The 26,542-nt window shown below is 35.8% G+C and overlaps 5 protein-coding genes across 9 annotated transcripts in view; 2 read left to right on the top strand and 3 right to left on the bottom strand.

The window, feature by feature from the left end:
* The window catches only part of LOC106109955 (axoneme-associated protein mst101(2)-like), a 14,233-nt gene extending 4,884 nt beyond the window's left edge, over positions 1–9,349 (bottom strand). Inside the window, exons 1-15 of the mRNA XM_013291613.1 lie at positions 8,969–9,349; positions 8,598–8,729; positions 7,451–7,539; positions 7,300–7,380; positions 7,173–7,230; positions 5,455–5,595; positions 5,074–5,267; positions 4,948–4,990; positions 4,581–4,696; positions 4,122–4,313; positions 3,998–4,043; positions 3,752–3,915; positions 3,097–3,136; positions 2,749–2,852; positions 2,541–2,580 (exon numbers count right to left, since the gene is read on the bottom strand). Of these exons, the coding sequence (XP_013147067.1) occupies positions 2,541–2,580; positions 2,749–2,852; positions 3,097–3,136; positions 3,752–3,915; positions 3,998–4,043; positions 4,122–4,313; positions 4,581–4,696; positions 4,948–4,990; positions 5,074–5,267; positions 5,455–5,595; positions 7,173–7,230; positions 7,300–7,380; positions 7,451–7,539; positions 8,598–8,729; positions 8,969–9,127 (1,599 nt within the window). The 5' untranslated portion in view covers positions 9,128–9,349. The remainder of the gene's footprint in view (positions 1–2,540; positions 2,581–2,748; positions 2,853–3,096; positions 3,137–3,751; positions 3,916–3,997; positions 4,044–4,121; positions 4,314–4,580; positions 4,697–4,947; positions 4,991–5,073; positions 5,268–5,454; positions 5,596–7,172; positions 7,231–7,299; positions 7,381–7,450; positions 7,540–8,597; positions 8,730–8,968) is intronic.
* A 344-nt stretch (positions 9,350–9,693) lies between these two features.
* On the bottom strand, positions 9,694–13,717 carry LOC106110026 (kidney mitochondrial carrier protein 1). 2 transcript variants are annotated; one of them, XM_013291707.1, is made up of 7 exons: positions 13,244–13,712; positions 12,890–13,037; positions 11,617–11,821; positions 11,283–11,540; positions 11,129–11,215; positions 10,929–11,064; positions 9,694–10,852 (listed from the first exon to the last, which is right to left on the bottom strand). In XM_013291707.1, exons 1-6 carry the CDS (start codon positions 13,305–13,307, stop codon positions 10,945–10,947), a joined length of 882 nt encoding a protein of 293 aa, XP_013147161.1. In that variant the 5' UTR covers positions 13,308–13,712; the 3' UTR covers positions 9,694–10,852; positions 10,929–10,944. The 2 variants fall into 2 exon arrangements, with proteins under 2 accessions (XP_013147161.1, XP_013147159.1); XM_013291705.1 differs by having other exon boundaries at positions 11,283–11,821; positions 13,244–13,717.
* Positions 13,718–13,914: 197 nt separating this feature from the next.
* Positions 13,915–15,573, top strand: LOC106109977 (proteolipid protein 2-like). Of its 2 annotated transcripts, none has more exons than XM_013291643.1 (4): positions 13,915–14,007; positions 14,201–14,351; positions 14,510–14,767; positions 15,026–15,573. In XM_013291643.1, exons 2-4 carry the CDS (start codon positions 14,226–14,228, stop codon positions 15,110–15,112), a joined length of 471 nt encoding a protein of 156 aa, XP_013147097.1. In that variant the 5' UTR covers positions 13,915–14,007; positions 14,201–14,225; the 3' UTR covers positions 15,113–15,573. The 2 variants fall into 2 exon arrangements, with proteins under 2 accessions (XP_013147097.1, XP_013147096.1); XM_013291642.1 differs by lacking the exon at positions 13,915–14,007 and adding an exon at positions 14,066–14,118.
* Positions 15,574–16,758: 1,185 nt separating this feature from the next.
* On the bottom strand, positions 16,759–20,179 carry LOC106110045 (CKLF-like MARVEL transmembrane domain-containing protein 4). The gene is made up of 5 exons (XM_013291730.1): positions 20,077–20,179; positions 19,709–19,977; positions 19,412–19,554; positions 18,755–19,021; positions 16,759–18,009 (listed from the first exon to the last, which is right to left on the bottom strand). Exons 3-5 carry the CDS (start codon positions 19,544–19,546, stop codon positions 17,869–17,871), a joined length of 543 nt encoding a protein of 180 aa, XP_013147184.1. The 5' UTR covers positions 19,547–19,554; positions 19,709–19,977; positions 20,077–20,179; the 3' UTR covers positions 16,759–17,868.
* Positions 20,180–20,594: 415 nt separating this feature from the next.
* LOC106109978 (CKLF-like MARVEL transmembrane domain-containing protein 4) lies at positions 20,595–23,411 on the top strand. Of its 3 annotated transcripts, none has more exons than XM_013291645.1 (4): positions 20,595–20,771; positions 22,066–22,209; positions 22,593–22,859; positions 22,960–23,411. In XM_013291645.1, exons 2-4 carry the CDS (start codon positions 22,075–22,077, stop codon positions 23,110–23,112), a joined length of 555 nt encoding a protein of 184 aa, XP_013147099.1. In that variant the 5' UTR covers positions 20,595–20,771; positions 22,066–22,074; the 3' UTR covers positions 23,113–23,411. The 3 variants fall into 3 exon arrangements, with proteins under 3 accessions (XP_013147099.1, XP_013147098.1, XP_013147100.1); XM_013291644.1 differs by having other exon boundaries at positions 20,596–20,771; positions 22,062–22,209; XM_013291646.1 differs by lacking the exon at positions 20,595–20,771 and adding an exon at positions 21,675–21,831 and having other exon boundaries at positions 22,062–22,209.
* The last annotated feature ends 3,131 nt before the right edge of the window (positions 23,412–26,542 follow it).

Raw genomic sequence — 26,542 nt, 5'->3', positions numbered from 1 at the left:
TGAATTATCAAAATCGGTCCACTAGCGGCGGAGTTATGCCGTAACACACATAAAAAAAAAAAATAAAAAAAAAAAACATACAGACGAATTGAGTACCTCCTTCTTTTGGGAAGTCGGTCAAAAAACGTACAGTTGAATAGTAGACTTCGGTAAGTCTGTGTTAATATTACTGGTAACATCTACCTGTAAAATATATCTACTTGCTAAATTAGAATTAGTTTGCAATTAACAGTCCTTTATGTCGATGTGCGGTGTCATAACTTTAAAATAGTAATTAACACGGTCTATGCCATCTCCTTTGAAATATCAGCATATTTTCAGAACAGTCAAGTCAATCAACTGACTGCCACTTCCTGTTGTGAAAGTGAAAACAGAATGGAACAAAAAGTGTGTTTCCGTTTAACGCTGAATATTTATTTAGAGCATAGTTTTACTTTTAATCTTTTTTACAAGTTTTGTAAACCAGTCTACTGGCCGTTGGATTTACTGTTTTAAAAAACACTAATAAATTTTTATGATAACTTAAACTAGACTTATCTTGCAAAATCTATTTCAGTATAAGTACAACTAATTAAATAAAACTTCGTATTCAATTAAAAATGTATCGAAAGAGATGCCACAAAACGCGGTGGCGATGTCACACGATATGTTGTATCTCCCTAAGCTGAAGAGTAGAATAAAACTGTATCAAATGTCTGAGGCTGACTGTTTCTACAGGCGTCAAATATCACTGGAAGACGTGTGTTATACTTTAGTAAATAAGTGTCGTAAGTATAAACAAAGTAAACAACATCAATGTATAAAAAAGCTTAATCTATATGTACTTACTTTGGCAAAATCGCTCGTATCTGAGTCTCCGCACACCAACAGACCATTAAACATCATTTTGATGCAATTTTATCGCACAACAAACAACAATTTATGCTACTGACAACAAAGTTTAATTATAAAACTCTAATTAAAAACTTAACAAATGTTATTCTTCAATTTCCAACATAAACACTAATTTCATATTTTTTTTAATTACATATAAATTAAATTCCGCGCGCAAATGCACTTTGTATTTATAATCTGTATTTATCTGTTAGCACGCGCGTCGTGCGCCGTGACGGGCTATGATAAAGTGCAGCGCGTGTTCGCGTAGCGTCGCGTCGCGTCGCGTCGCGCAGTCGCTGCAGCGCGGTATATTTAGATGCACAAATTATTTTGGAAGTCCGTCGGAAGCGGTCGCTGCCCCACTTGCGCTTTATTCCCATCTCCCCCTAACCTGGTGAATATGACGCCCGACAACTAACAAATATAAACATTTTTAACAGCGATGCCGTATTTAACTAGTCAATCATCTTGGAATCACTTGAAATCTAATTTTAGTACAAGATGGTTATTGATGCACGTAGTAATTAAAATGTTTGTCTTTAAGTTAGTTAAAAGCATTATAAATATTTCGATCACACAACCTCACTAAATTATATTTCCATGAGATATTTGCCACCAATACAACCCCACTTATAAGGCTATTTTTTTTATTTTCTAACATGTCAAATTAAACATTAAACTGTTAAATTTATCTGACACGTGGTTTTGTTTGTTTTGTTTGTGGCTGATGGCTCGCGTGCTGAGGCTGAGGGCCACACGCGATCTGATCACAGGCCGGACAGGTCAACGCTCCGGCTATAAATAAAGCATTCATTGAAACTTATTTGGAATTTTGTTAACTTTATTTATCCTAATTTAATTTTAGATCTTGAAAATAATGCAAATAAAAACTCTGTTCGATTAGAATCGCTGGTAAGCATTTTTTCACAATAGGTATTCTTTGAAATGTGATCGGATAGAAGGGCTACACGCAACGGATATAAAAATACGTGTCGCTTCGGACCAGGGTGACACTTCCGGCGCTCTGGCGCGACATCGCGTCGTCGCCAAGCTTGCGACACCGCAAGCCATTCATGTTGCCGACACAGTCCGCAAATTATGTGGCAAATGTTTGCATATTATAACATAAGAAAAATCTTCAATTTGTATCCAATCTAGTTGCTAGACAGTTTAGCTTTCCGTAGGCGTGTCTTGTTGTGGCATTTATGACAAAAACACCTTTTGCCTAGCTCATAACTTGTACCAATTGCTTGTAAAAGTTTCGAATTGAACTATGTTTTAAAAATATTTAAAATGTATTATTTTTCAACATAACAGTTATCTATTAAAAAATTATTTTATCTGCTGACTGTACACGGAACGAAAATGCAACCAAAAACTTTACTATTTAGTTTTACAACTTGAAATGTTGCCAACTCGATCTTTTGACACATAAATATGGCAATTTAACTATAATATAGTACGTATAAAATGCGATCAAATGTCTAGTTAGTCATTGTTAGTTCAAATTACAACGAGTCTTGGATAAAACATGTCGAATAAATGAAAATTACAAAAATTAACTTACGGAAACCATTCATTACAAGACTAATCTAGCAGTAATGATGTTACGATTAAAAAAACATTACTAAGCAATAGTACCTCTTTTCATATGAGTCACTTACATTTAGTCCGATTTGAGTCTTGGTCTGTTTCTTCTCGTCACTGTAAAAATTATATGACATTAACATAGATAGAAAGAAAGAAATTCGTCTATTCAAAAAGAAAAGGAATTCATTCTGACTGTGGTGTGATGTGTACCGAAGCGCCGGTTTCCAATGAACCCTAAAAACATCGATACAGTGTAAATAAAAATGACAAACTCCAACTAACCCAACCGAAGCTGCGTTTTTAACTTTTTTCTTTTCATCCGCATTCATTTCTTTTAAATCTTTGCTGTGAACCTTTGCATCTTTGCTCTTAGCTTTGGAAGGTTTCTGTCGAATGTACATGTCTATATTTAAGAAAATCATGTATTTTTAAATTAAAAATAACAGTAGATCATTTCAGAAAATAAACATTATTTCTTAGCACCAGGCTTGTTTAGGATATGGTGTAACTTTGAAACAGAATTCGAACCCATTGCCAGGTTGAGATGTCCGTTCTCTTAACCATTACACTACTGGCGTATTACCATTATCTAGTTACAAGCTTAAAAAAACAACTATTAAACAATCTTACGTCGGTAACGTTGTCTTGTGTATTCTCGGGTTTTCCATGTCTGTAAATGATAGTAAATATTTGTCACAAAAATAAAAAAAACATACAGACGAATTGAGTACCTCCTTCTTTTGGAAAGTCGGTCAAAAAGTGTATACTACGATTGTATTGTATTAAGTTTGAAGAAAGCATATTTAGATTTCATCTGTATCTGAATGTGAAATAAATCTCACAAAAGATGCTGCAAACATCTCCGACGTCTCGCACAGCAAACAAACGAGCACTCGAGCGTTGATCCTACTGTTTATGACACAAATTATCTATACTATTTTTATATTACAAATTCTCGTCGTATTTTGTCTTCTAAATGTATTTAAATGTAGTTTTATTTAGGTTAATAGTGTTATTTTATGCAGTCGTCCAATTCTGAGTGTAGAATTGCCACATAAATCGTTATAAATATCGGTCCTGGGTATGGAAGACGCTAAGGGCTGGGGGGAGGGAGCAGCTGCCTCTCTAGACTATTGAAAAATATAAAAATTAATTCATGTTAATGGTAGCTGATCCCCTCAGACCTAGCTTACCTTACCTATTGACGATGCCTATAGTGTTCCGGGCTAACGGGGACATTATAAATCTAAGTGCTTATAGAATCGTACGGAAAATAGTAACACACCTATCAAAGCTGTTGCTTCGTTTTCCATCATTATATTTGTCCTTATCCAAAGTGCAGCGACAGCGCGCGGCTGGCTCGATCACAAGTAAGGTCTCCCGTCTACGACAATTCGGACCACACTTTCCCTTCCCGCGGTCGAAGATAACCACTGGTGTCGGGGATAACTAATCAAGTATTTAAAAACTAAAATTAGTTCTTGTCAAACACAAAACAATTAAGGCGATGTCAAAATTAAATGTGTTAAACCTGAATCGCTTGATTGTTGTCTCGATTCGACTTTGTCTCCTTGTCACTGCTATACGAAAGGTTTAAATTAAATTCTAACTTTTATTAATATGAGGAAATATGTGATGCAAAACAAATCACTAACTCTTGTGTATTCGTTTGTTTATGTTTGTTTTCATCTTGTGCACTATTACACAGACATAACTTGGCCATCTCTATGACAAGCAATGAGTCTGACGTATGGCACGTTTTGACACATCGCTTGCTGTTCTGCTCACTAGCGCCCTCCTTAACCTCAGCAGGACTTTTGGAAACCACTGCAGAATCCTTAGGGTTCCTTAATAAAACATAATAAAACGACGCTTAGAAAAATCAAATTACAATAAACTTTATAAGTCTACAAAATGTTGAGAAAAACATCAAAAAGCCAACATCACGCGGTGTTCCCAGGCGGTCACCCATCCAAGTACTGACCGCGCCCGACGTTGCTTAACTTCGGTGATCGGACGAGAACCGGTGTGTTCAACGTGGTATGGACGTTGGCGAAAAGTGAGCCTTATTTTACCTGCAGTATCAACTATATAGAAATAAGAAATGTACGCACTGATTGGAAGGAACATTTGATGTTTTTTTAGGTCCACAGATACACAGCGAGCGCCACGCCGCCCCCGGCCCGCCGGCAGACGCGCCCGGGGACTCTAATGCGAGACCCGCTGACGACTGGGATCAAAATTCAGTTACATTATTTTTAAAAACAAGATTTACATTGATTTATTTCAGCTAACAATGTTAAAAATGTAACTAAGCACCAAATAAACATTGTTGCGTATAGAGACGGGTTACAGTAATGTCACTTTCCAATCCGGTAATAATAACGAAGTATCGGCCCGAGTCGAGGCTGAGGGAGCCCTCGAGCTTAGTTATTTTGGTACATTATGATGTAAAATACCAGATTATTTTTTATTACTTACGTCAGAAGCTGAACTTGCATCTTTCCCTTTTCGCTTTTCTTCTCTAAAATACAAACAAAAGTTTTTATTAGCAAAAGCTTACATTACATCAGACCTTTGCATATAACAGCTGTAAAAATTGCTCACCCATTGAAGCTCATACTTGTGCGGGTCTTCTTACCCTTGCGGTTAACGTTACGCTCGCATTTGCACAACTTCTCAGTAACCTTTAAGGACTCTTTCCTCTGGAACGTGGGGCTGCCTCTCCTTTTATCCGTACTCTTGGCGAGCTCTGCCGATGTCGAGGAATCATCCAAGATGGGTATAGACTCATCCGTAAGCTGTAAATGTTGTTTTTGATATAAGAACTGAGGAGAACAACCTATATTCTATATAAAAGAGCATTAATAAAAAATAATATTAAAATGCGAATCATAAACTTCCCTTTTTTTCAATGAGCTTAGATTTTTTATATTCTTTAGTTTTGTTTTGTTTTTTATATTAAAGAAGAAGGTAGTTTACACACACAGGTTCTACGAGCGAGAGTTCAGCGGGGGCGGGGGCTGAGGTGAGGTCGCGGCTGGTGTTGGGCGTGGACGTGGCCGGCCCCGCCCCGCACCCCGCCCCGCGCCGCGCACGACACACCCGCCGGACACGAGGGTCTTCCTCCTGTAACAATTGTAATGGTATCTTCAGTTAGAATATGTTAATCAACCAAATTGATCCAAATGTGATCTGATTTAGTTAGAAAATTATGAACTGAACACTAGCAGTATCTTGTATTGATGATTATATGTTCCAGAAATTCTAACATATTATATATGCTAATCTAGATCTCATCAGCATTATGCCAATTTAACTTCTGATCGTATTAAGATCGTGCATTAAATAACGCTATATTGAGGTAGTAATCAAGGTTTGTATGAAAGAAAAAGCGCAATTGAAAATCATAAATCATATTTATTAACAATGAGGTAGTTTAATACATTACAAAAACTGTATAAAAACTTATTAAAAGAACACACTAATGACGCTGCAACCTAATACATATTCAGTGTAATTGTATTGACATTCAACTAATGGTCAAGAACGTGTCAGTCGACTTTGATGGAGTCAGTGTCGTCGGGCGAGGCGTCGTGGCTGTGACACTCCCACTCGATGTCGTGCCGGCTGCGGCGGGGCTGGCGCCGCACGCAGCCCGCCCCCGCCCCCGCCCCCGCCCCCGCCGCGCCGCTGCCGTCCTCGCGCTCCGCAGACAGCGGCTTCTGCGCGCCCTTCCCGCACTTACTCCCCTCCAGCTGCAAACAATCGCCGCGCTGTCACACAACACGCACTATTACAATCAACATTGTGATTCTGTGTAAAATTACAATCGACTGTGCAAAAGGAAAGGCAATTAAATATTTATAGACCGAATTTCTACTAAGCGACCACACACGACTTGGCCCGCCACGACTACTAGCCGCATGGGCGTTACCAGCCGATGTTCAGGCTAGGTGTAGGCATCTACTAGTAATAGGGTTTTATTCTTGTATGTAAGGAAATGAGGCATGGGCGGGTCCTCACCTTGGCCTTGGCCTGGCGCAGCTGGCGGCGCATCTCGCGGATGATGTCGTCCTTGAACTGCAGGCGCAACTGCGCGGCGTGCCGCTGCTCGTACAGCGCGCCGCACAGCTGGCTCACCGCGCGCACCTCCTCCTTCAGCTCCACGTTTTGCTTGCGCACCGCGCGCACGCTCTCCTCGCTCCACTGCGCACACGCGCGCGCCAAGTTACTACCCACTCCACACCACACTCCACACCACACACCACACTCAACACGCGGCACTCTACTCTAGTTGCAATACAAGCTGTAATATAAATGTAGAGCGGCACCTACCTTGTGGCTGAGGTCGAGGTGCGCGAGGGGCGCGTGCGGGGCGTGCGGCGGGGGGTGCGCGGGGTGCGCGGCGTGCGCCGCGTGCGGGGTCTGCGGGCGCGCCGGCCACCCCCCGCCGTAGTCCTGCTCCGGCACTATGTCCTCGCACTACACCGACCACACAACACGTTGCACAAACAGAATATGCACAAAAAAACTTCAATAAATCGCGATTTCATCATATGGTAGAATTTCCACGCATATATATTTACGATTTTTAAACATTGGGACCAGTAATTTTTTTTTGTTTTATTTTTACAGCGTCATTAGTGTGTTGCAAAATTTAAACTTTATTTTTATTAATATCGTATAGGTTTTGATGATTTTACCTGCGCAATAGGAGAGCTGACTTCGGTCATAACTTCCTCGTCTTTGGTAGGCACAGTTCTAAAAGCAAAAATATTTTTGAACACAACAGACATGCCAGATTCTAGCTAATTTTACAAAAATGTTTACCTGCTTATTGCAATTTCTTTTTTGAGTGCGGCGATAGTGTGCTCGCACTGCTGGATATCGGTAGACAGTTTTCTTATTTCCCTGTAATTGAGACAGAGTGAGTAAAATTGTACAGAATCCAAACAATATCCGTCGTTAAAAAAATCATTACCTCTCTTTCGTGTAGTTTTCTTTCTGCAACGTATCGTTGAGGAGTTTTAATTCATTTATTTTGTCGCGAACTCCTTTCTTGGGATCCCACTGCAACAATTATTCTTGATTTTAATTAACTTTAAGTTATCGTGTCAACTACATTCCTGAATTTGAACTGATCCCTCGAGCTGGATAACAGATTGAACATAAATAAGTTATAAAAGTATTAATGTCACTGCAAATCAGACTAACAATTGTGTAATTTTTTAGGTATACGAGTTCTTTGTAAGTCTGAATTACTCGAAAGGTGGAAAATAGTATTTGGGGATGAAGACTGTCCTAAGTGTAAGTTCTTAAGCTAGGTAAGATGAATACGAGCAATAATAAACAAGGTTTACGAAAAAACATGTATATTAATATAAATAAAATGTAAAGTTGTAAACGATATAAAATATTACAATGTATAAAGTATATTTAGTAAATGATAAAATTCTTCTTGTCATCGATTTAATGTTTGTTTCTCTGCTTCTTTTCTACCATGCTTGTTGTCTTCGTTCTCCATGTCTGTTTGTCTGGAAAATGGAAAATTACCTCAGTGCGTGTAAACATTATTTATAAAAAGGCATTTGAGGACCCTCAGTAATCAAATTATGTGGCTTTAACAGTTGTCTCACTGACACAACATGTCCTATTAGCAATTACTTTTTAGTGTAACGGGTGATTAGCGGTCTCACCCGGTGCATCCAAATATATCTCGTTCGGTGACGTCATAGAAGCGTATATCGTGTATATCGCGGCGGTCGTAGTCCCGCAGCCGCCGCAGCAGCTCCAGCAGCCCGCGCACGTCCGCCTCCTTGCGCTCCAGCCGCCGCCGCAGCGCGCCCACCTCCGCCACCAGCGAGCTCTCGCGCTGCAACACGCGCCCACACGCGCCCACATGTGCCACAACGACCACATCACACCCCGCCCCCACCTTCCAGCGAGCCCTCGAGTCGGTATATCGCATACGCGGTTCACAAATTACATTCTAAATATTAAAATCATTTTTCCCAAAAACACATTACATTTACGATCACTTTTATATCGAATTACGAGGAGTAGAAAAAAACGCAAAACATGAATATAAAAAACAGGTATTCGTCTTCATTATGTTTGATATAAAGTACCTCTGATGTCCGCCGGCGCTCCATCACCATCCTGGCGGAGATGTCTGCCTCCATCTCCTCGACGGCGCGCGCCAGCAGACTGTTCTGCTCCACCAAGTCGCTCACCCACGCCCGCAGCAGCTGCAGCTCCTTCTGCAAACCAAGCGTTCTTAGCAAAGCCACATCAGCCCCTCAAGCCAATTGTGTTGCATTTGAAATCACGACAAAACCACGTAGTTACATCACCAAATATTATGTGGTTTCATGGTTTAAAAAAAGGCCTTTATCTTTACCTCATTAATGAGGCAATTATCCTTCATTTATAATAAACTTTAGTCCAGTAATGTAAGCATAAGTATTATAAACACTATTGCATTTGAATGTCCCCTTACTTGCAGTTTATTTTTGCCGCCATTCTTGTTGAGCAGCTCTATCCTCTGCTCGTAGGCTCTCTGCACCTCCTTCAGTATCTCGAGCGTGGGGCCGCCCTTGCACACACACAGCCCGCCATCTTGCGCCATCGCCTCGCACTCCGATAGCTTTCCCTCCATTATTTAATTTAAATTCTTCTCCGACAGCTACTCATAATACTAGTGTTTGTAAAGTTATTACTTGAGCATCAAATATTTTCATATAAACCAGGTTGTGGTGGGACATGACAGTGATGGTTGACACTACGTCATCTTGTCAAACCGCATTACATTTTGTTCTTTTAATTATTCTTAATAACCTCTTTGAAGTGTTCGCGAAAAATTCTCCAACTGGTATTTTTTGCCTATTTGATTTTTGGTATTTTAACGCTAAGGGTCGCAGTTGGTAACGATGGACAGGATTTCTAACTAGTAACATCAGGCACGTTAATGTCGGAAAGATGCAAAAGTTATCATTTTTTAAGTAATGGCCTATCCAGTTACACAGATCAGTGTCTCCATCAAGATATTGTAAGAATTTTGATAATTGTAAGCGACCCCACTACTGATCATTTAAGGTTCGAATCCCTAGATCCTAAACTTGTGTTCTCAAGTTCATGAGGATTACTATTTAGTTATTAATTTTTATTCATAATTTGTTTGAGCTACAGTTACTTACCATCTGTGAGGGTTAAAATAAAACTATGTTTAACATTGTAAATCTTTATTCCAGGAATATTTTGGCTGATTCTTTGTACCTACTTAATATATACACATACATACTTACACAATAAGTTAGCGTGTTCTGAACACAATCACTTACATCTACATACTTTAACTTTATTATAAAAGGAACCTTCACAAAGTAAACATAAAAGATCAAATGTAGAAAAATCAGGGAAGTGTCGATTCCTAATTTTAGCGTTTTTCAGATAAAGTTATGTCGTGTTTTTGTTAATTCATTATATTTAATTAGTGGCTACCAAAAATCTTCAGTACCAGGAATTGAGTTGTCCAAGTTTGAGTTGGGGTGCCAAGTCAACCACAGGTAACTGTACTCGAGTATTAGTACTTAGATTGATTGCCTAATTGTCTATTAACAAAAGTACTACTTACAAATAAGGGGCACATTTAATTCTATGTTAAATGGGAACACAAAATCTCTACATTTAACATTGTATCGAATCGGTTTTCCAAAAGCTGGCCAACTAATCACTACTCATGTGATGAAATGTTTGTTTTTTGACTAATATTCAATTATTTTGGAATCGAAAATAAAAAATTGTAAACCAGAAATGCAAACAAAAGCAATAGAAGAAATGCAAGCAGTTGCTGAATAAGAAAATTGCGATAAATGTTTATTATAAAGAAAATATGTACTTGTATGATTTATTCGAAATAATTTTCAACTAACACGCAAGTAAACAGTGGAGTTGTCAAAAGGTATTGCGGCGCGACATCCCTACTTACTAAGAAACAGCCGCAGCCAGTGAGCGCACTGACCTGGCAGAGGCGGTACTATGTACCTCAACATACGAATATAAATGATGTCAAAGTGAGACAAAAAATTACTTTGTTACAAACGTTTTCTTCACATCAAGATAAATTTCACTAATTATCCTAAGCATGCAAAAAGGTGATATAAATTTCCTACATGTATCGACAGGCGCGTATCTCACCCTTCTACAATGTTCACTCGTCCTACAACAAATGACACATCTGTCAGAACTGTCAGCTCTATACACAACAAAATCTCATTATAATGCTTAAATGACTACCATAGAAGTGTATAATAAATATCAAACGATGTGCAATTTCTATACGAATAAAGCAACGCAACGATGACGTCACAACGAGCGCTGTCATCTGGAACAAAATTCATCAGTCCTCATTTGGTCACAACACTTTTATTAGCTGCAATGTATTAAGTTTCACCGCCTACCTGATAGCTCGTAGCCTCAGTAGAACTGCTTCAGCTGCTCGTACGTGAGGAAGAAGATGATGTTCCAGGGCCCCATGCGCAGCCACGTCGGCACGAACCCCTTGTACAGCGCCAGCGGACCCTCGTTGCGCACCGTCTGCACGGCCGCGACATTAACACACGACCACGTCTGTACGTCTCACAGAGCCGGCTGTGCTCACCTGAACGAAGCAGTCGACGGTGCCGCGGTAGATCCTGTGCGTCGGCTCCCGCGAGTCTTTCACGTTTCTTTGGTTCATTAGCCGCGTCTGAAATATTTAACGTACATATTAGACAAGAAATGATGTCGGAATCGTATCAGGTGGCGTTCGTTACCCGCACGACGTCGAGCGGCGTGCTGGCGACGGCGCTGCCGAGGCTGGCCAGCAGGCTGGAGGCGAGGTGGTTGAGCGGCGCGTCGCCGAGCGCGGGCTGCAGGCGGCGCTTGCACGCGTCGTACACGGGCAGCTCCACCGCCGCGATCAGCGCCGCGCGCTGCGACGTCGGCCCCACGCCGCGCCACAGCCCCGCGTACCCCTCCGCGCGGTAGATCGACACGAAGCACCGCACCAGGTTGCGCTTCTCGTCGCCCACCTGCACCACCACTCTCTTGAGTACGTGACTCGCTCGGCCGGTACCGTGACTCGCTTCTCCGTACGGCGAGGGCGACCTGCATGCGGACTTTGAGGACGTCAGTGGGGTTGGCGATGGCGCTGGAGAGTCCGCCGGCGAGCGCGGCGCACAGCGTGTTGGTGGGCAGGTGCTCGGCCGCGCCGCCGTCCGCGCGCCGCGCGCCCAGCGCCGCCTTCAGCGAGTAGTACGTGCCGAACTTGATCGTGCCGTACGTCGCCTGCCGCAGCACCGCCGGCCATATCCTGCACGCGCATCGACACTAACGTTCCATTCTATCATCTATATAAATGCCATTAAAATCACCCGAAAACAAAATTATATACCAAGTAACAATACCGTATTGCAGGCTTTCGTGAGAACAAACCCTTATATTTAGTCAAGGTTAGATGTAATTATGCGTACTGCCTGGTGCCTAGTACGAATCGAGCAACAATTGAGTTAAATGATGAATAGACATTAATACCTATACTTGTACAATTGTATACTAAAAGATTTCTAGAATATTCTTAAACAGACAACTTTTTAATATCATGAATTATCACTTTGATTCTCTGATTCTAGAATCAGAATCCTAGGATGACAATTTGTTCATGTATTCCTAATCTGCCTTATCACATTATTGGATTATTCTTAAGCCTTTTATCATAAATTCCATATGTCTGTAATTATGGCGCGAAATTACTATGTGTATATATTATCTAAAAGATTTACATACTCTTTGTGTGGAAGAACTATCTCATTTTTAATAAGAATGTAAAACAAATTGAATGGAGATTAAAAGACATTAAACCTCAAATAAATTCAAGAATAATTTTTAAAAATCATTAAAAAAAAATTGTACTAAGTAATTAGTTGGCTTTTTATAGGATGAAGCAATTTTGCTTTGCAATAGAAGTGCACAAACATATGACGTAATAAGTAGCATTATCATGAGACGCAGTTGTCAATGGCCAGCGTATGAAGAATCTACTATTGTGATAAGATAATGTTCTCTAATGCACAATATTGTTATTGTTTTTACTTTATCTGCACATTATTTGTACATACCAGACTAGCTTGAGGCACACATGTTGGTATTCCATTTTTAGTCGTTAAAACTATAAATTGGATTAAAAAAAATAAAAAATGGCTGTAGGCTACTACCAAGTCTTTTTTAAGTGTGTGCAATGCATTAGAGAGCTAGCATTTTTATAACTCTTGTTTATAATTAATTAAAATTAAAACAAAAAAAAAATAAGTACAACCAAACAGAATGAAGAATTAAGGTATTGGAGATCAGATTTTTTTGTCCGATGTGTTAAATGTCTTACCCACAGTACAATGCCTTAACTCCTTCCTGGCGAGAAGTCTTCACAAAACAGTCCACCATGCCCGTGTAGCGCAGCTCCACATGGCGCGGGTCTATCTTCTGACCCTGGATCTGAAGACGGGTTTTTGTTGTGTCAATTGGAAACGTACCTAAAAAAAAATTGTTACCACAATGTCATATTCACATCTATTTAGTTGTTAATTTACAGAGCATTACTTATTGAAAGTGTATGTTTTGAGTTTAATTATAACAACTAAAATATTAAAGCAATTTCCATAAGAATAATTGCAAAGATATAATTACAGGACATAGTAATGAGGTTATTTTCGTACTAAACAATTGTAACATAACTCACCAAACTCCGCCACGATCGAGGCCAAGCCGCCATAAATAAACGGTCTCCAGTCTCTATCTCCCATCACATGCGAAAACTATATGCGCTAAATTCTTCAAGCGACCAACTTGTTTACAATTATTACCAGTGCCCGATTTTTAACAATGAGAGATAACCTTAATCTTTATCCGGCGACACTAGTGCTCTGATTAGAATGATAATGTTCATCACCTATACCAATGATTACTCCATCATGGAAATATGATGAACAAATTGAATAACTAAACCCGCAAGAATTTCTTATCGAGCGACATTCAAAAATTATTCTGACAATTTGACACTTTGACACAACAGACACTGACAATTGATAATTTTCACTGATATGTATAAACGGGTATATCTTTGCTAGGACATGATAGCTTTTGCCTTTCGACTTATACGTGACCGTTGATGTTAATGACATTTAATTCTATTTCTAGTGTTAGTTTTCATCCTACTACCTCCAAACTAGCCGCGGCTGTCAGCACCAAAACGGCAAAAATAAAATGGACATTAAATTAAATAAAACGTCTTGTAGCCTGTCCATTTATATAAGTCTGAGTAACTAAAATGGAGAGTATAGACAAACAGACACAGACTCATAATTTAAATTCCTTTTACTATCTGTTACATCATTGTCAATAAGGCTTGTTTATGGTTTGTTTCAGTTTGTGATTGAGTTTTGATTTGTTACTTTATTTTTTTAATTTTTCCTTTCAGCTTTCAGTTTTAACTTTTTTATTCAGGTAAATCTAAAGGTCTATTTTACATTTATAAATTTACACGTAAAATTTGATGCCTAAAAAGCTTACAATTTTAATGATAGCTCGTATTTACGTTTGCGTCAAGATTCTGGGGTTAAAATTAATATAACTAAAGCATGAATCTTAGATCAAACGATAGGATGTACATAAATTAATCAGTGTAAATTTTATCCAGGTATAAGGTTTATTGTGTGAATACAATGTTTGACGGTTATGCCAACCAAGTACAGCAGGATCCGAACCCTGCACCGCCGTCGCAGAAAGTTTTAAGATTTGATAAAGGATATGTGAAGACACTGCCTGGAATACTGAAAATAGTACAACTGGTATATTGGCTTAAACATTTGTGCATATAACTAGCAAATCAAGTATTTAATTTAATTGATTTTAAGAGATGTTCATAGTTCAAAGCCTTTCTGTGCTAATCTTACAAACATTGTAAATTTGTGAATTTAAATAATCATAACAATGTATTTTTTTCCAGTTATGCAACCTAATAGGTTTCATATGTTTAAAAGTATCATGGGCTTGGTTATCGTCAATCTTCTACAACATACTGTACTGGGTGGCCAACATCATCACACTGTTTCTATTCTGCATGTATATGTTCCACTTTGTGGAGAAATATGACCGCCTGCCGTGGATGAAGTTTGAATTTTTCTATTGCGGTGTTGTTGTACTCACTTATATTGTATTATCAATTATTGCAACTACTGTTGGAGAGAATGGATATGCTGTTGGGGTAAGTTTTTCTTCATATAGTACCTTGATAACTCAAACCTCTATAACTTAGAATGTTCTGTGTTTCCCTTGGACTGTAACTTATCAAGGTTCTACTGTACTTCTAAACCGATACTTTCACCACAGATCTGTGTATTTAGGGGCATTATCTTGATTGTTTTAAAATTTAAATGATTCCTGTGAACTGTTTACAACAAAGATTGTTTATGTATGCAGATTTTTTAGCAAAATTTTCTTTGAAATACAAATTACTTTGCAGTTCTTTGGTCTGTGTGCGATCATAGCATATGGATATGACAGCTACCTGAAGTACAGGTCGTGGAAGCGAGGCCTGCCTCCGCAGTAATCCCCCATCAACCTTACAATTAGTTTTATTTAGACTAAGTTATACTTACAGTTAAGTTAACCCACAGCCTATTGTTTTCAAGTTTTTGCTCATATCCATAACAACTATACTTAGACAAACTCTTTGGTTGTTTGACATTATTGCATTTGTTGTTTAGTCTTTGTTAACGAAATGGCAATCTTTGTGCCATTTATATTGTTAAAATATCTCTTATATCAGTATTATGGGATCTACTTAAAAATGGTAACAGAATAATTACTTATTTTATGATTTATGTATTAACTTTATGTAATAAGCACAACTTTTGTACCTTATAGTACTAAGTACTTATAGACAGTTTGTTTTAGGATATGTGTAAGTATATGTATTTTAATCAGTGTAACTGAGCAAATATAAAATGCCACAATATATTGTAGGTGTTATATGACGCACAAAAATGTGTCTTATGTATTGTGCCTTAACAAAACTAAGAAAAAGACTATATTTTTATGTGACAATTTCGTAATGTCTCAGTTTAAAGCTTCTTGTAATTGAAGCATACACTAGCATTTTAATGCTTTTAAAAGACAATATCATATTTTTCTAGTTTATTTAACTTAGGTTTGATATAAAATATATATTTTTTGAATCAAAGGATTGGAAGCATAGTTTCATGATTCTTACTTAATTTTTGAAGCATTTTAAAACACTACGCATTTTGTAACATGGTTATATATTATTATTGTTTTAATTAAGATTCAATTAAGTTTTTGTTTTTACTGTAAGCTTTATTCTATTACGACAATATTAAAAAATGTTATATGACACTCTTGTGCCAAGTAACACTATTGTTAATAAAGATCTTCAACATTTAAAAAGATTTTTCTTTAGGTCATTAAAGTAACGGATATTGACCATTTCCGTAATAAGGTTTAATTAAAATGTAGAGAATTGTCTATGGTATCTTCATTAGTAGTGAATTTATTTAAATAAAACCATTTCTTAAGATATTCCATGGCGTTTATTCTTAGAGTAAAATAAATATCTACAAACAATTTGGCTTGTTAAACAGCCTACATTCGAGTTAAATACTTTATAAGTGATTAAAAAAAATTGTAATAAATACAAAGCTTAAGTAATATTGCTTCAATACAAGTTTCAACAATTTGTGATATTAGTGAAGTGCGGTGGGTACAATGTTTATTTTTTAATACAAGCCTTCCGTAAATTATTTCATTGACATTAAACTCAAAAGTTTCTTTTGAATCAATAAAAATGTACTGTCATGTTAAAACTATAGAAATTGTGAAAATATGTGTGTATTAACACTTTTAAGTACTTACAAGTTTAATAAGCGTATTACAGAATAAGTTTTGGCACAAGCGTGAGCAGTGTTGGCACACGGACGGAGCAATAGGCTGACGTACAAAATGTCTCAAAGTGCTTATAGAATTTTACATGTAATGCTTAAATACTATTTACAAAGCTATTTATATAAAAATATTGTGTTGATATTCAGTACATATGAACCTTAGTAGCACCAGAGCATTTAAATATTGAGGATAAATCACTAGCGATAATTGTAACTAAATCCAACTTAAAGCCAAAATCTAAAAACATTATAAAAAAAATTATTAATAAATTGTATGCTTATAGACTAGAAAAATAACTGAAAAATGTTTTAAGTACTCGATTTAATGTAGTGCGGTTCTTATAATCTGATAGATAGGTATATTAAAAAATTATTCACTTTTATAAAATACTACTCTCATGAGCTATTAATTTCACAACAGACTATTTTACTGTTAATGCCAATAAATTATTTTTTCTTCGTACGTTCTTTGGACATTATACCTCTGGGTATTTGTACAAAATAATTACGAATATTTTTTAATTCTATATCCTTGTATTTTTTTTTTTGATAATTTAAAGTTCATTACCAATTAAATAATTTATGACAAAAACTTAAGCTTATGTGCGAGCGAGAGGTAACCATACAGTCGACTCGCTTCGTCTCACCGAGTCATTGTAATAAGATTATCGAGATCGATAAGAGAAAACGATGACCTTTATTATTATGTTAAAAATACACATTTATATAGGTTTATTTGAACTTACAATTAAAATGGTAATTACAAAAATAATGATCGTATCAAATACTAAACAAGAAAAGTACATTAAAGTGCCAAAAAATCTGCTATCAAATGGTAAATACAATGTATTTTGTTTATTAGTCTCGGAATACCTTGGCCCCTGCAAGCTCTGATCAATCTATGCAGAATTAACTCGTAATATGCATTTAAGTCTGAAACGTCGTGTACAATGAAGCGGAACGATCAAAAACCCTTTAACTCTGGTCACACGCTTTGGAATGCACAAAATAATTTTGTTGTTGCATTCTATGACAAAACGACAGTTAAATTAGTGCAACAAAACTCTCTGCTTCGATATTAATAAATGTTTAGGACAAATAGATCACTTTCAATGCTATACACCTATTTTGTTAATAGCAACATATTTTTGGACACATAATTTATTGGACGTTTGTAAAATCAGCTCTGAACCGTTGAGCTATGACTCAACCACTAAACTGGCAGCTCAATGTGATGTACTATGAATATATGAGCCAATGAGCTAAATGTGGCATTTCGCTACTTGAAACACATCATAATTCAAAATAAGTACAAATTGAGCTATTGATTATACTTGTAAGGGTATGTAGTGAGGTGAGTTAGCACCGGGCTGCGCTGTGCTGTGCTGTGCTGTGCCGTGCTGTGCTAGGGCAGTGCAGACGGTGTGGTGATGTGTGTCTGCTTGGTCATGACGCGCTGGCCCTGCGCGAGCTCGCCGGCGCGCCAGGCACGCATCTTGAGGAACGCGTCTCCACCGTATACCACCATCGCCAAGTAACCGAAGAACTGGACAAATATAAACGGTATAACCAAAGTTTTTTAACCTTACTAATATTATAAATACGTAAGTTTAGGTTGATTATGTTTGTCAAAAGCTATATCTTAAAAATGATAAAATTGTATGTAGCTTTAATGTAAAGTCTGGAAGAACACATAGGTTACTTTATTCCGCGGGCAGAAGCTTCTTACATAATTATAAATATACTACCTCAGCCAATGTGTCCTTGCATTGTATCACACTATAGTAATCTACATTAAAACAGCGACGACATTGCAAGAGCTATTTTTAAACATTATCCTTCCCATAATGTGGAACAGTTACAAAATCCGTCACGATTCTCGGAAACATAGCAGTCATTTTAACATGCTTTGACTTTTAATTAAATGTAGATAATTTTATTTAATAGGTTTTGCCATTAGACTCAGTGACGTTTTATCTTTAAAATGTATATAACATGTGATTATTCATACATTTGTGAATAATATATCACACAATATACAAGATATTTTTTAATATCACATTTTCTCTTCTTCATCTTTACTATTATTATAAAGAGGAAAGATTTACATTTTTGTATGTATTGAAATAACTCAAAACACGATTGGACAGATTTCAAAAATTCTTTTACTATTATAAAACTATGTTATCAGCGATATATTTCACGTGGGCGAAGTCACCACCAACAGCTAGTATTTTATATCCCAATTCTTTAGTCATTTAATAACTTACAAAACTAAAAAATCTACTTACCCCACCAGCAGAGTATGCAGCTGATCCGAAAGCGACCACAATAGTTGATGCAATTAGATAGAGGAATGCGAGAACACCACACACAATCATTTCTATCACCAGCCACTTGAACTTGTGGTATTTCTCCACTATATGGAACAGGTACAGCAGGAGGAGAATCCCCGAGAACCAGAGTCCAACTTGTGCCACTATGTTAAAGTATACACCTCTACCATTATTCCAAAACGCTGACGATTGTATGCAGATAAAACCAAGAAGATTTAAAACCTGAAAACAATATAATTTTCATCAATCTTTAATACTAATATACACTTGACACTTTCCCCACTAACTCGGAATACTAAGACATATGTAAATCAGGTCCAAACCAATGCAACAGAAAAACTCACTGTCTTGACCCATTGAGCTGGACCAGTTCAACAACTTAATTAGCAACTCACAGCTCAACTGATGTGCTGTGAAGTGTCTGGTGACTTGCAGCTCACACAAATCCTACCTCTATGCAGGTACAAATTGATTGAACTGATCTGTGAGTATGTTCAACAATACGGTCCACAAATGTGAACTGTGCGCTGATTAATATCAATTTAGTTGAGTAACCCTACTACTGAATACTTGGAGGACATAATCATAATAGGTTAAATAGAGGAAACTCACAATTACTACAATCTTCATTATCCCAGGAGGTGTTTTGATATATGAGGGGTCAAATCTTGTTTCAGTAAGGAAAACTGTATTAGTTGAACCCATTGTTTGTGGGGGATTGTTTGTTTGGTTTGGATATGCTGCCATTTTAAGATCTGAAATAATGGTGATGTCAATGTCAACAAGCATAAAAACAATATACAATGTAATGTAATGTGAACTAACTTGTCAGTAAGTGAACACATACATTAATAAAAAAAATCTAATGGGATGTCAAAAGCTGAAAAAATATAATATTTGTATACTTACGTAATAAGGCAAGTCGGTACAGATTTCAGCAAAGCCACAAATATTTTATGTATTGATGCTATCTACAACCATTACATGGAGATAACTGAGGATGCCAGATAACACATTTCAGCTAACGTCTCTCCTTGACACTAAATTATGAACACATCAAGTACACATTTAAGTGCTAAATGCATCAATGACTCATATTTTTGAATAACAAATCGTGTGGTAGCTTCGTTTGTTTACCAATCCATTATACAGTGATAATTATTCGTTACCGCTTTTCACTAAAATAGAATTTTATTAATAAAAAAACGTTACTCCACATTCATCTATCAAAAGGTTTGTATTTAAAAAAGTGTACAATAAATTGATCATTTAATTACCTTTGCCGTCAATTATTAGCAAAAGTAATCTCTGATTTTTTCTCGAATAACTTGTATTTGAACGACATAATAAACAAAACAAACTGTCAATGTCAATTCGTAAATTTCATCCATATAAATTCAGAAGTCAAACCATTTGAGGGCTACCTAGAATAAATGAATTCTTGCATAAAATGCCGCATATTGTTACTCATCAAAATTAGACTACGAAGTAATTATCAAATTATTGTTAAAAGCTTTTTTTAAAATTAATCCGTGATTATTTTTTAACAGTCAAAATGTACTTTGCGTAGTTTGGAGTTTGTGAATGTCCGTTCAAATACCATGTTTGCAACAATTTGGGTTTAATTTTTGGAAAGCAAAATATTTATGAATAGCTCATTTATTTAGCCTATCAACTCTAATAGAATTTTTTTCTTCGTATGAAATATTTTAATATTATTACTTTGATTTATGTGTAGAAGTGATAAAATGTTAATTAAAATATTGTGACATTTGGCGTTTTAACTTGAATTGATTTATTTGTCATCTCAAAGTGGGTGGATGTGATTGATAACTTTGCGTTTGCGATGGTATAATAAATGTATTTAGAATAATTTTATATTTCAAACAAGAATTGCAAAATCAGTAATAGGAATTAAATGTGTAGTGAATATAATTAAACTAAAAGTGTACCAGTTCAGCACCGGATCTACGTGAGTAGTTTTGTCACAATCTCACAACAAAATTGAACCCAGTTATTGCTCAATAAATGCTATTTTAGTGTATGACTAACAACTTTCCTGGTCCTGTTCTATTAGTTATTGATTATTTTTAACAGTTTGAAAGACCGCGCAGTTAATGAGATATTTATTAAATAAATTAAATGCCACAACAAAATCAATAATTATAAGTAACAAAATGAGAAAGCTCGTTTTCAAGTATAATTTGATACTTTAAATGATTTGATATTTATTAACAACAATACACCTATGAATGAATTAAATGTTATTTTTCCCTCATTTTGATGTTAACTTCACCTGTGACATTTAAATTTCAAGGATACAGAACCACATTACATCTATTTGCATAAACTTAGTCAACATAACCTTATCAAATAGAAATTCTTCCTTATATAAGCTTCGAAACTTTCACAGAATATATTTGTTCTACAACTTTCACATGCTCATTGCACACAATGTTAATGGTTCTACTTATGTTTGTTGTTTATTTTTTCTAAGTTTATTAGGCAAAAAATTCTAAAAAAAAATCATGTATGTAGAATTTGCAAGTTGGTAAGAAGATTGTTATCCGCCCACTAAAATTGTTTAATGTCTTCCTCATATAAAGAAATGGAATTTTGCACAAAAAGTTAGCATTTATTAAATGTGAATTTATTTTAGTAGACAATGAAATCAGTGATTAATAAAGAATCAATTTCTATGAAATATTTTATCAGATAACAGGTGCGGCATATCATTGCAAGTCTATCTTGACTTGTTTCTTTATCAAATTGTTATTGTCATTTACTAATTGAGTTTTTATTAATCATTTTTACAGTGACAATATATAAAATGTTATTTGAATAATGATAAAAATTTAGTGTATATTTTAAACCAAACTTGTGCATAGTAAAGTGGTATGAAATCAAAGTTCTTAACAGTTGCATATCCATGGACACTCATTAAATTATAAATTCTACTAGTTTATTTTGAAAATAAAATTTATCAGATCATAAACAGCTCAGTGGTAAAGCTTTTGACTTGTAATGTGCAGGTTGTTATTTTGAATCCTACCATGTAGAAATGTATTTACCTTTACGCAATGTATTTACCTCGAAAGTAAACATTGTGATTAAACTGGAATTATATAAGGAAAGAAATTAAAAGATATGTGTGAAGTTCTGCAGTGGACCAGCATTTTTGATAACCCAGTCAAGTAACTTAGGGTAATGTCTGAGCCTCTCTGTTACCATAATAATTTATGTATAATTTAATTCACAATAGGTAGATATCAACAATGGCAGACGTCGGATTCCCCGGACAGCATACCACTACAACAACGGTCACCTCCAGTACCACCGTACAAACTAACATACGCTTTGACCCATTGTACATAAGGACTATTCCTGGTATACTCAAAGTAGTGCAAGTGGTGAGTACTGTAATAATTTAGTATTAAAAATTAGATTGTTTCATATTGTCACATACCAAATGACACTCCATACAGTTAAGTCATGCAATAGTGTAGTTTTGTATGGTTTGTTATAAGTAGTAACTTGGTTCTCAAGTAAACACATTAAACTCGCAAATGAATACATAGTTCATTAATTCTCTATTGTGTTTCTAACCATGAGAAACACTTCACATTACCAACAATACTGCATGCTTTTAAGATATCTCGTCAGTCAAGTTTTACTTAAATGCAGAAAAAACATTTTTTTGTACATAATGTACACAAGGAATGAATTATGGAAAAAACGAATCGGAAAGACATCAGCAATGATAACACTATCCTTATATTTGAATAATTTGTAGGTATGCAGTTTGCTTGGCTTCATCTGCATTCAATTCTCATGGCTCAACAACGCCAGCAAGGGCTCGTACTTTAGTTGGATTTCAATGGTGGCCTTCTGGTTCACCGGGATACTCCTCGGCTTCTACTTATTCCACATCGTAGAGAAGTTCTATAAGATTCCCTGGCTCAAGATCGAGTTTGTGTTCTGCTCGCTGTGGACCCTGCTGTACGTGATCGCCGCCATCCTCGCCGTCACAGTCAGGGACAAGCCGCACTCCGCTGCAGCCGTAAGTATCTCTTTACTACAGCAATAATATAATAATAATAGGAGGATAGCAACTTAGGTTATTGTCGATAGATAGTATTATAATATGTATGTGGTGATAGTTCTTCGGGTTCGTGGCGACGGCGGCGTACGCGATGGACGCGTTCGTGAAGTGGCGCGCGGTGCGGGCTGGCGGCCTGGCGCAGGGCACGCGCGTCGTCTCCAAGCAGACCACCTCCGCCGTCAACACGCCCCCGCCCAGGGAGGGCTACTAGCTCCCCACCCCACAGTCACGTCCCTACTCACCATAGCCAGCAAAGTTTGAGATTATCTCGGTGCAACTTGCACATAGCATTTTTATGCACACTGTTTACTGTTACATGTAAGTCTAAAAATGAAATGTATTTACAGAGGTTTTTATACTTTTTTTAATGTCCACATATTAGTACGTAAACTTTTTGATGTCAATTGATTCTTGTTTATGATATGCATTTAAGAAGTGCGTTAATATTTTTTACACACAATCTCTACAAAACAATTTATAAGACATCCAAAATTAATGAAGGATTTTTATATTTTGTAATTATCTAGACAACATGATATATTTCATATTTTATTTTGCCTCAATAGTATTAATATAACATATTCCACTTTTTACTTGTTATAACTACATTTTTACTGTTTTAAGATTAACTTTGTTTGTTGTTATTTAACTACCTGTTTTTTAATCATGTACTTAACATTTACTATTATTATTGTTATTCATTTTCTTTGTAAATGTGTAAATATCTGGAATTTTTGAGAATAAGTTAAGATTATTTTTGATGTTATTATTGTTTCTCACATAAATAATAAGAGAAATATTAAAGGACAATTTTATTGTTGTATGAAAAAGGTCAAATGAAGTTTTTCTCATACACTTGGCTCTATGAATATGTTAAAATAATTTACAGGGTTATCAGAATGGGGTTTTGATATTTTTTATAACTCTCTTTTATTTTATGGTGATTGATTTTTTTACTGAATTTGAGTAAATAGTTTGAATTAAACCAAAGAGATTAATTTACTTTTATTTAGTTTGCTCAACTGTGTATTTGATCTGAATTATTGACATGACACTGGCTATTGTTGAAAGTTTTTGAAATTATCATATTTACCCTATTTTAGAGTTTTTTCTGGTTTAGTAATGCACAAATTAATTTTATATTAATGTAACATTCATTAAAGCATTTTATTAATTTCTTAACGTTTTTAATAAGCTTATTGCATATTTTCTTATATTTCGATTGATTGTAAGGTATATGCAGATAATATTTACATAAAAATAATTTATTTTATATTTACACTGTACACTTTATATTTGACAATTTAGTTTTAAGGATAACCATATTTTGACAAGTTTTATGTAGCCTCATGTTAAGACTAATGAAGTTATTTGAATTTTACCATTTTATAGTCATAAATGCACTCAAGTGCAATATGAAAAAATCTGATTAAATTTAATGCCTTTTAGAATTTGAATTTGGTACCCTTTTATTTGGTTTAAGCTTAACTTGTTTTAATTTAAGTATTTAACCACCTTTACAGTTAAGTTTTGTTTAAGTTAAGGTTTTGCAAATAACTTTATGGCTTCATACTGCAAAAACACATAAAATCTACAATTGTTTTTTGATGGAAACCATTCCAATTATTTAATTTGGAAATAATTTCCCAGTTTTATTAAAATAATCTTTGTATTTGCTTCTGAACATTTTTAATTAAAAAACATCTAATCTTGCTTTTGAGACCATTTGTGTTATAATCAATATGCAAAGATTTTCGTCCTCAATGTTACAGTAGCCAAGGCCAAAATAACTTTGTGTTACTGTCAGTGCCTTAAATATAAATATTATTAAATAAATACTTGTGCACAGTATTTGTGACATAACATCAATATTTTATATTTTACAAAGTCTTAAAACTGAAGATATTAAAAATACAGACAAAATAGAATTATATAGTATCTATTTTTAATAAATGTTTATAAATTACTGAAATATCTCGATGTCGGACACCGCATTTTATATTTACATTATTTACGCTATTGTTTATTTTAATTAAATTACTAAACCTGTTAAAAAGTGTTTTTTTTATAATTCTTCATCACTGCCAAACTAAATAACTTTTATGTTCGTAATCACCTACAGTATTATATAGAAAAAATATTACCAAAAAAAAGGTATGTATGAATGGTATGAATGAAATGATTGCGTTGGAGATGAGGCAGTTGACAGAACTTACTGGAAATTACAAAGTGTACAGGGAAATTACTATTTACCCTGGACTTGGCTTGGTTTTTAAAAGAAGAAAAGCTACATGGCCATCATTAGTAAAACGGGATAATAAAATACTATTATCCCGTATAATAGATAAACAAGTTTTCAATTCATTTATTACGTTTCCATAAATAGTATAACATTACAAGGTTAGATTTCAATGTATAACAATTATCCCCGCATGGCCATCGAGGTCGCTCTCGCGATAATGCTCCCCGAGGGCACATTGCCGGTGGCGGCCATGGCAGCCGCCGCCACACTGCCGGCCACCACACCCGTCGCCGCGAACCCGAGCCGAGCCAACAGCCACAGCCCCTTGCCTGTGTACACCGCGATACCTGCCACCACCTTCACAAGAACCAAAGCGATAGAATTCCCCATACTTAACACTTTATGCACTCAACAACACGTACCAGAAATACTGCAATTCACTTGCCACTCTGTTCTTCTCTTCTCAAGTAAAAACGCCTCTAAAAAGGTCGACTGAACGTGTCTTTCAATAAAAATCTTTCCTTTCTAAACGGTACTCCCATACCATAGACAACATCGATTCGACTTTTGCACATTTATCATCGATGTCGATTTTTTTTTAATTATGTAATGAATGTCCTCACGATTTCCAAATATAAATATTAAAGTTACAAAATTAAAGTGAAAACGAAAAAAATCGTCAGTATTTTATACGACGATACGATTAAAAATATTGATATCGATACCTTAACGTTTAAACAAAATTATCTTATTAACTCCATCTATTGGTAGATCCCCTAAACCACATTTAAATTTAATAATTTTACCACTAGATGTCATAAAATAATGTTTTATTAAATCTTTATATTTCATTTTGTAACACTGTTTAGTTTATAACATAAATGGAGCTTATTATAATTTTGTAAAATATTTTGTTACAATTCAATAAAAGGACACGAGGTGGCGTACTAAACTTGACAACTGGTATAGTATATCTTTCAGAGAAAGTACCGGTGAAAAAATTGTTTCCTATGCCTCATCTTTAAGAAATGTAAAGTATTTCTTAAATGTCTTTGAGGTATACGGATCGAATAATTATTCCAATATATTTTAATAAAAAATACTCAATTTTAAAAAAGGTTTATTGTAAGTTACAAATAATAACAATCGGATATATTATATTAGAAATGTTAACTAAAACAATTTTAATAATGTGTAATGTGTACACAGCGTCGCACTACATGTAGCTAAAGCTTCAACCGTTTTATTTCTTCCATCTTGAAGTCCGTTCTGAAAACGATAACAAGATTTTTAGTGTTAGAAGGTAACATACAAACGACGAAGAAGTAGGGATGTGTTCAGTGCGGGCGTGTACCTGCGCGCGAGGAGGTCGCGCGCATCCCCGGGCGCGAGGCGCGGC

This window comes from Papilio polytes, unplaced genomic scaffold (genome assembly GCF_000836215.1).
Source record: "Papilio polytes unplaced genomic scaffold, Ppol_1.0 DF820956.1, whole genome shotgun sequence".
Lineage (NCBI taxonomy): Eukaryota > Metazoa > Arthropoda > Insecta > Lepidoptera > Papilionidae > Papilio > Papilio polytes.
Note: the sequence above shows the minus strand (reverse complement) of the source record. Positions and strands in the feature narration are given on the sequence as shown.

What these genes read in the sequence shown, in the direction of transcription:
- LOC106110026 (XM_013291705.1), bottom strand. Translation starts at nt 13,307, where the DNA reads ATGGGAGATAGAGACTGGAGACCGTTTATTTATGGCGGCTTGGCCTCG. An exon ending in CTCGATCGTGGCGGAGTTTG is followed by an intron (nt 13,038 to 13,243) that starts GTGAGTTATGTT and finishes ATTTTTTTTTAG; the next exon opens with GTACGTTTCCAATTGACACA. An exon ending in GTTAAGGCATTGTACTGTGG is followed by an intron (nt 11,822 to 12,889) that starts GTAAGACATTTA and finishes ATGCGCGTGCAG; the next exon opens with GATATGGCCGGCGGTGCTGC.
- LOC106109977 (XM_013291642.1), top strand. Translation starts at nt 14,081, where the DNA reads ATGATAGCTCGTATTTACGTTTGCGTCAAGATTCTGGG. An exon ending in GTTTGCGTCAAGATTCTGGG is followed by an intron (nt 14,119 to 14,200) that starts GTTAAAATTAAT and finishes AATTTTATCCAG; the next exon opens with GTATAAGGTTTATTGTGTGA. An exon ending in TACTGAAAATAGTACAACTG is followed by an intron (nt 14,352 to 14,509) that starts GTATATTGGCTT and finishes ATTTTTTTCCAG; the next exon opens with TTATGCAACCTAATAGGTTT.
- LOC106110045 (XM_013291730.1), bottom strand. Translation starts at nt 19,546, where the DNA reads ATGGCAGCATATCCAAACCAAACAAACAATCCCCCACAAACAATGGGT. An exon ending in TAATGAAGATTGTAGTAATT is followed by an intron (nt 19,022 to 19,411) that starts GTGAGTTTCCTC and finishes TATTGTTTTCAG; the next exon opens with GTTTTAAATCTTCTTGGTTT. An exon ending in CTGCATACTCTGCTGGTGGG is followed by an intron (nt 18,010 to 18,754) that starts GTAAGTAGATTT and finishes ATATTTGTCCAG; the next exon opens with TTCTTCGGTTACTTGGCGAT.
- LOC106109978 (XM_013291645.1), top strand. Translation starts at nt 22,075, where the DNA reads ATGGCAGACGTCGGATTCCCCGGACAGCATACCACTACAACAACGGTC. An exon ending in TACTCAAAGTAGTGCAAGTG is followed by an intron (nt 22,210 to 22,592) that starts GTGAGTACTGTA and finishes AATAATTTGTAG; the next exon opens with GTATGCAGTTTGCTTGGCTT. An exon ending in AGCCGCACTCCGCTGCAGCC is followed by an intron (nt 22,860 to 22,959) that starts GTAAGTATCTCT and finishes ATGTGGTGATAG; the next exon opens with TTCTTCGGGTTCGTGGCGAC.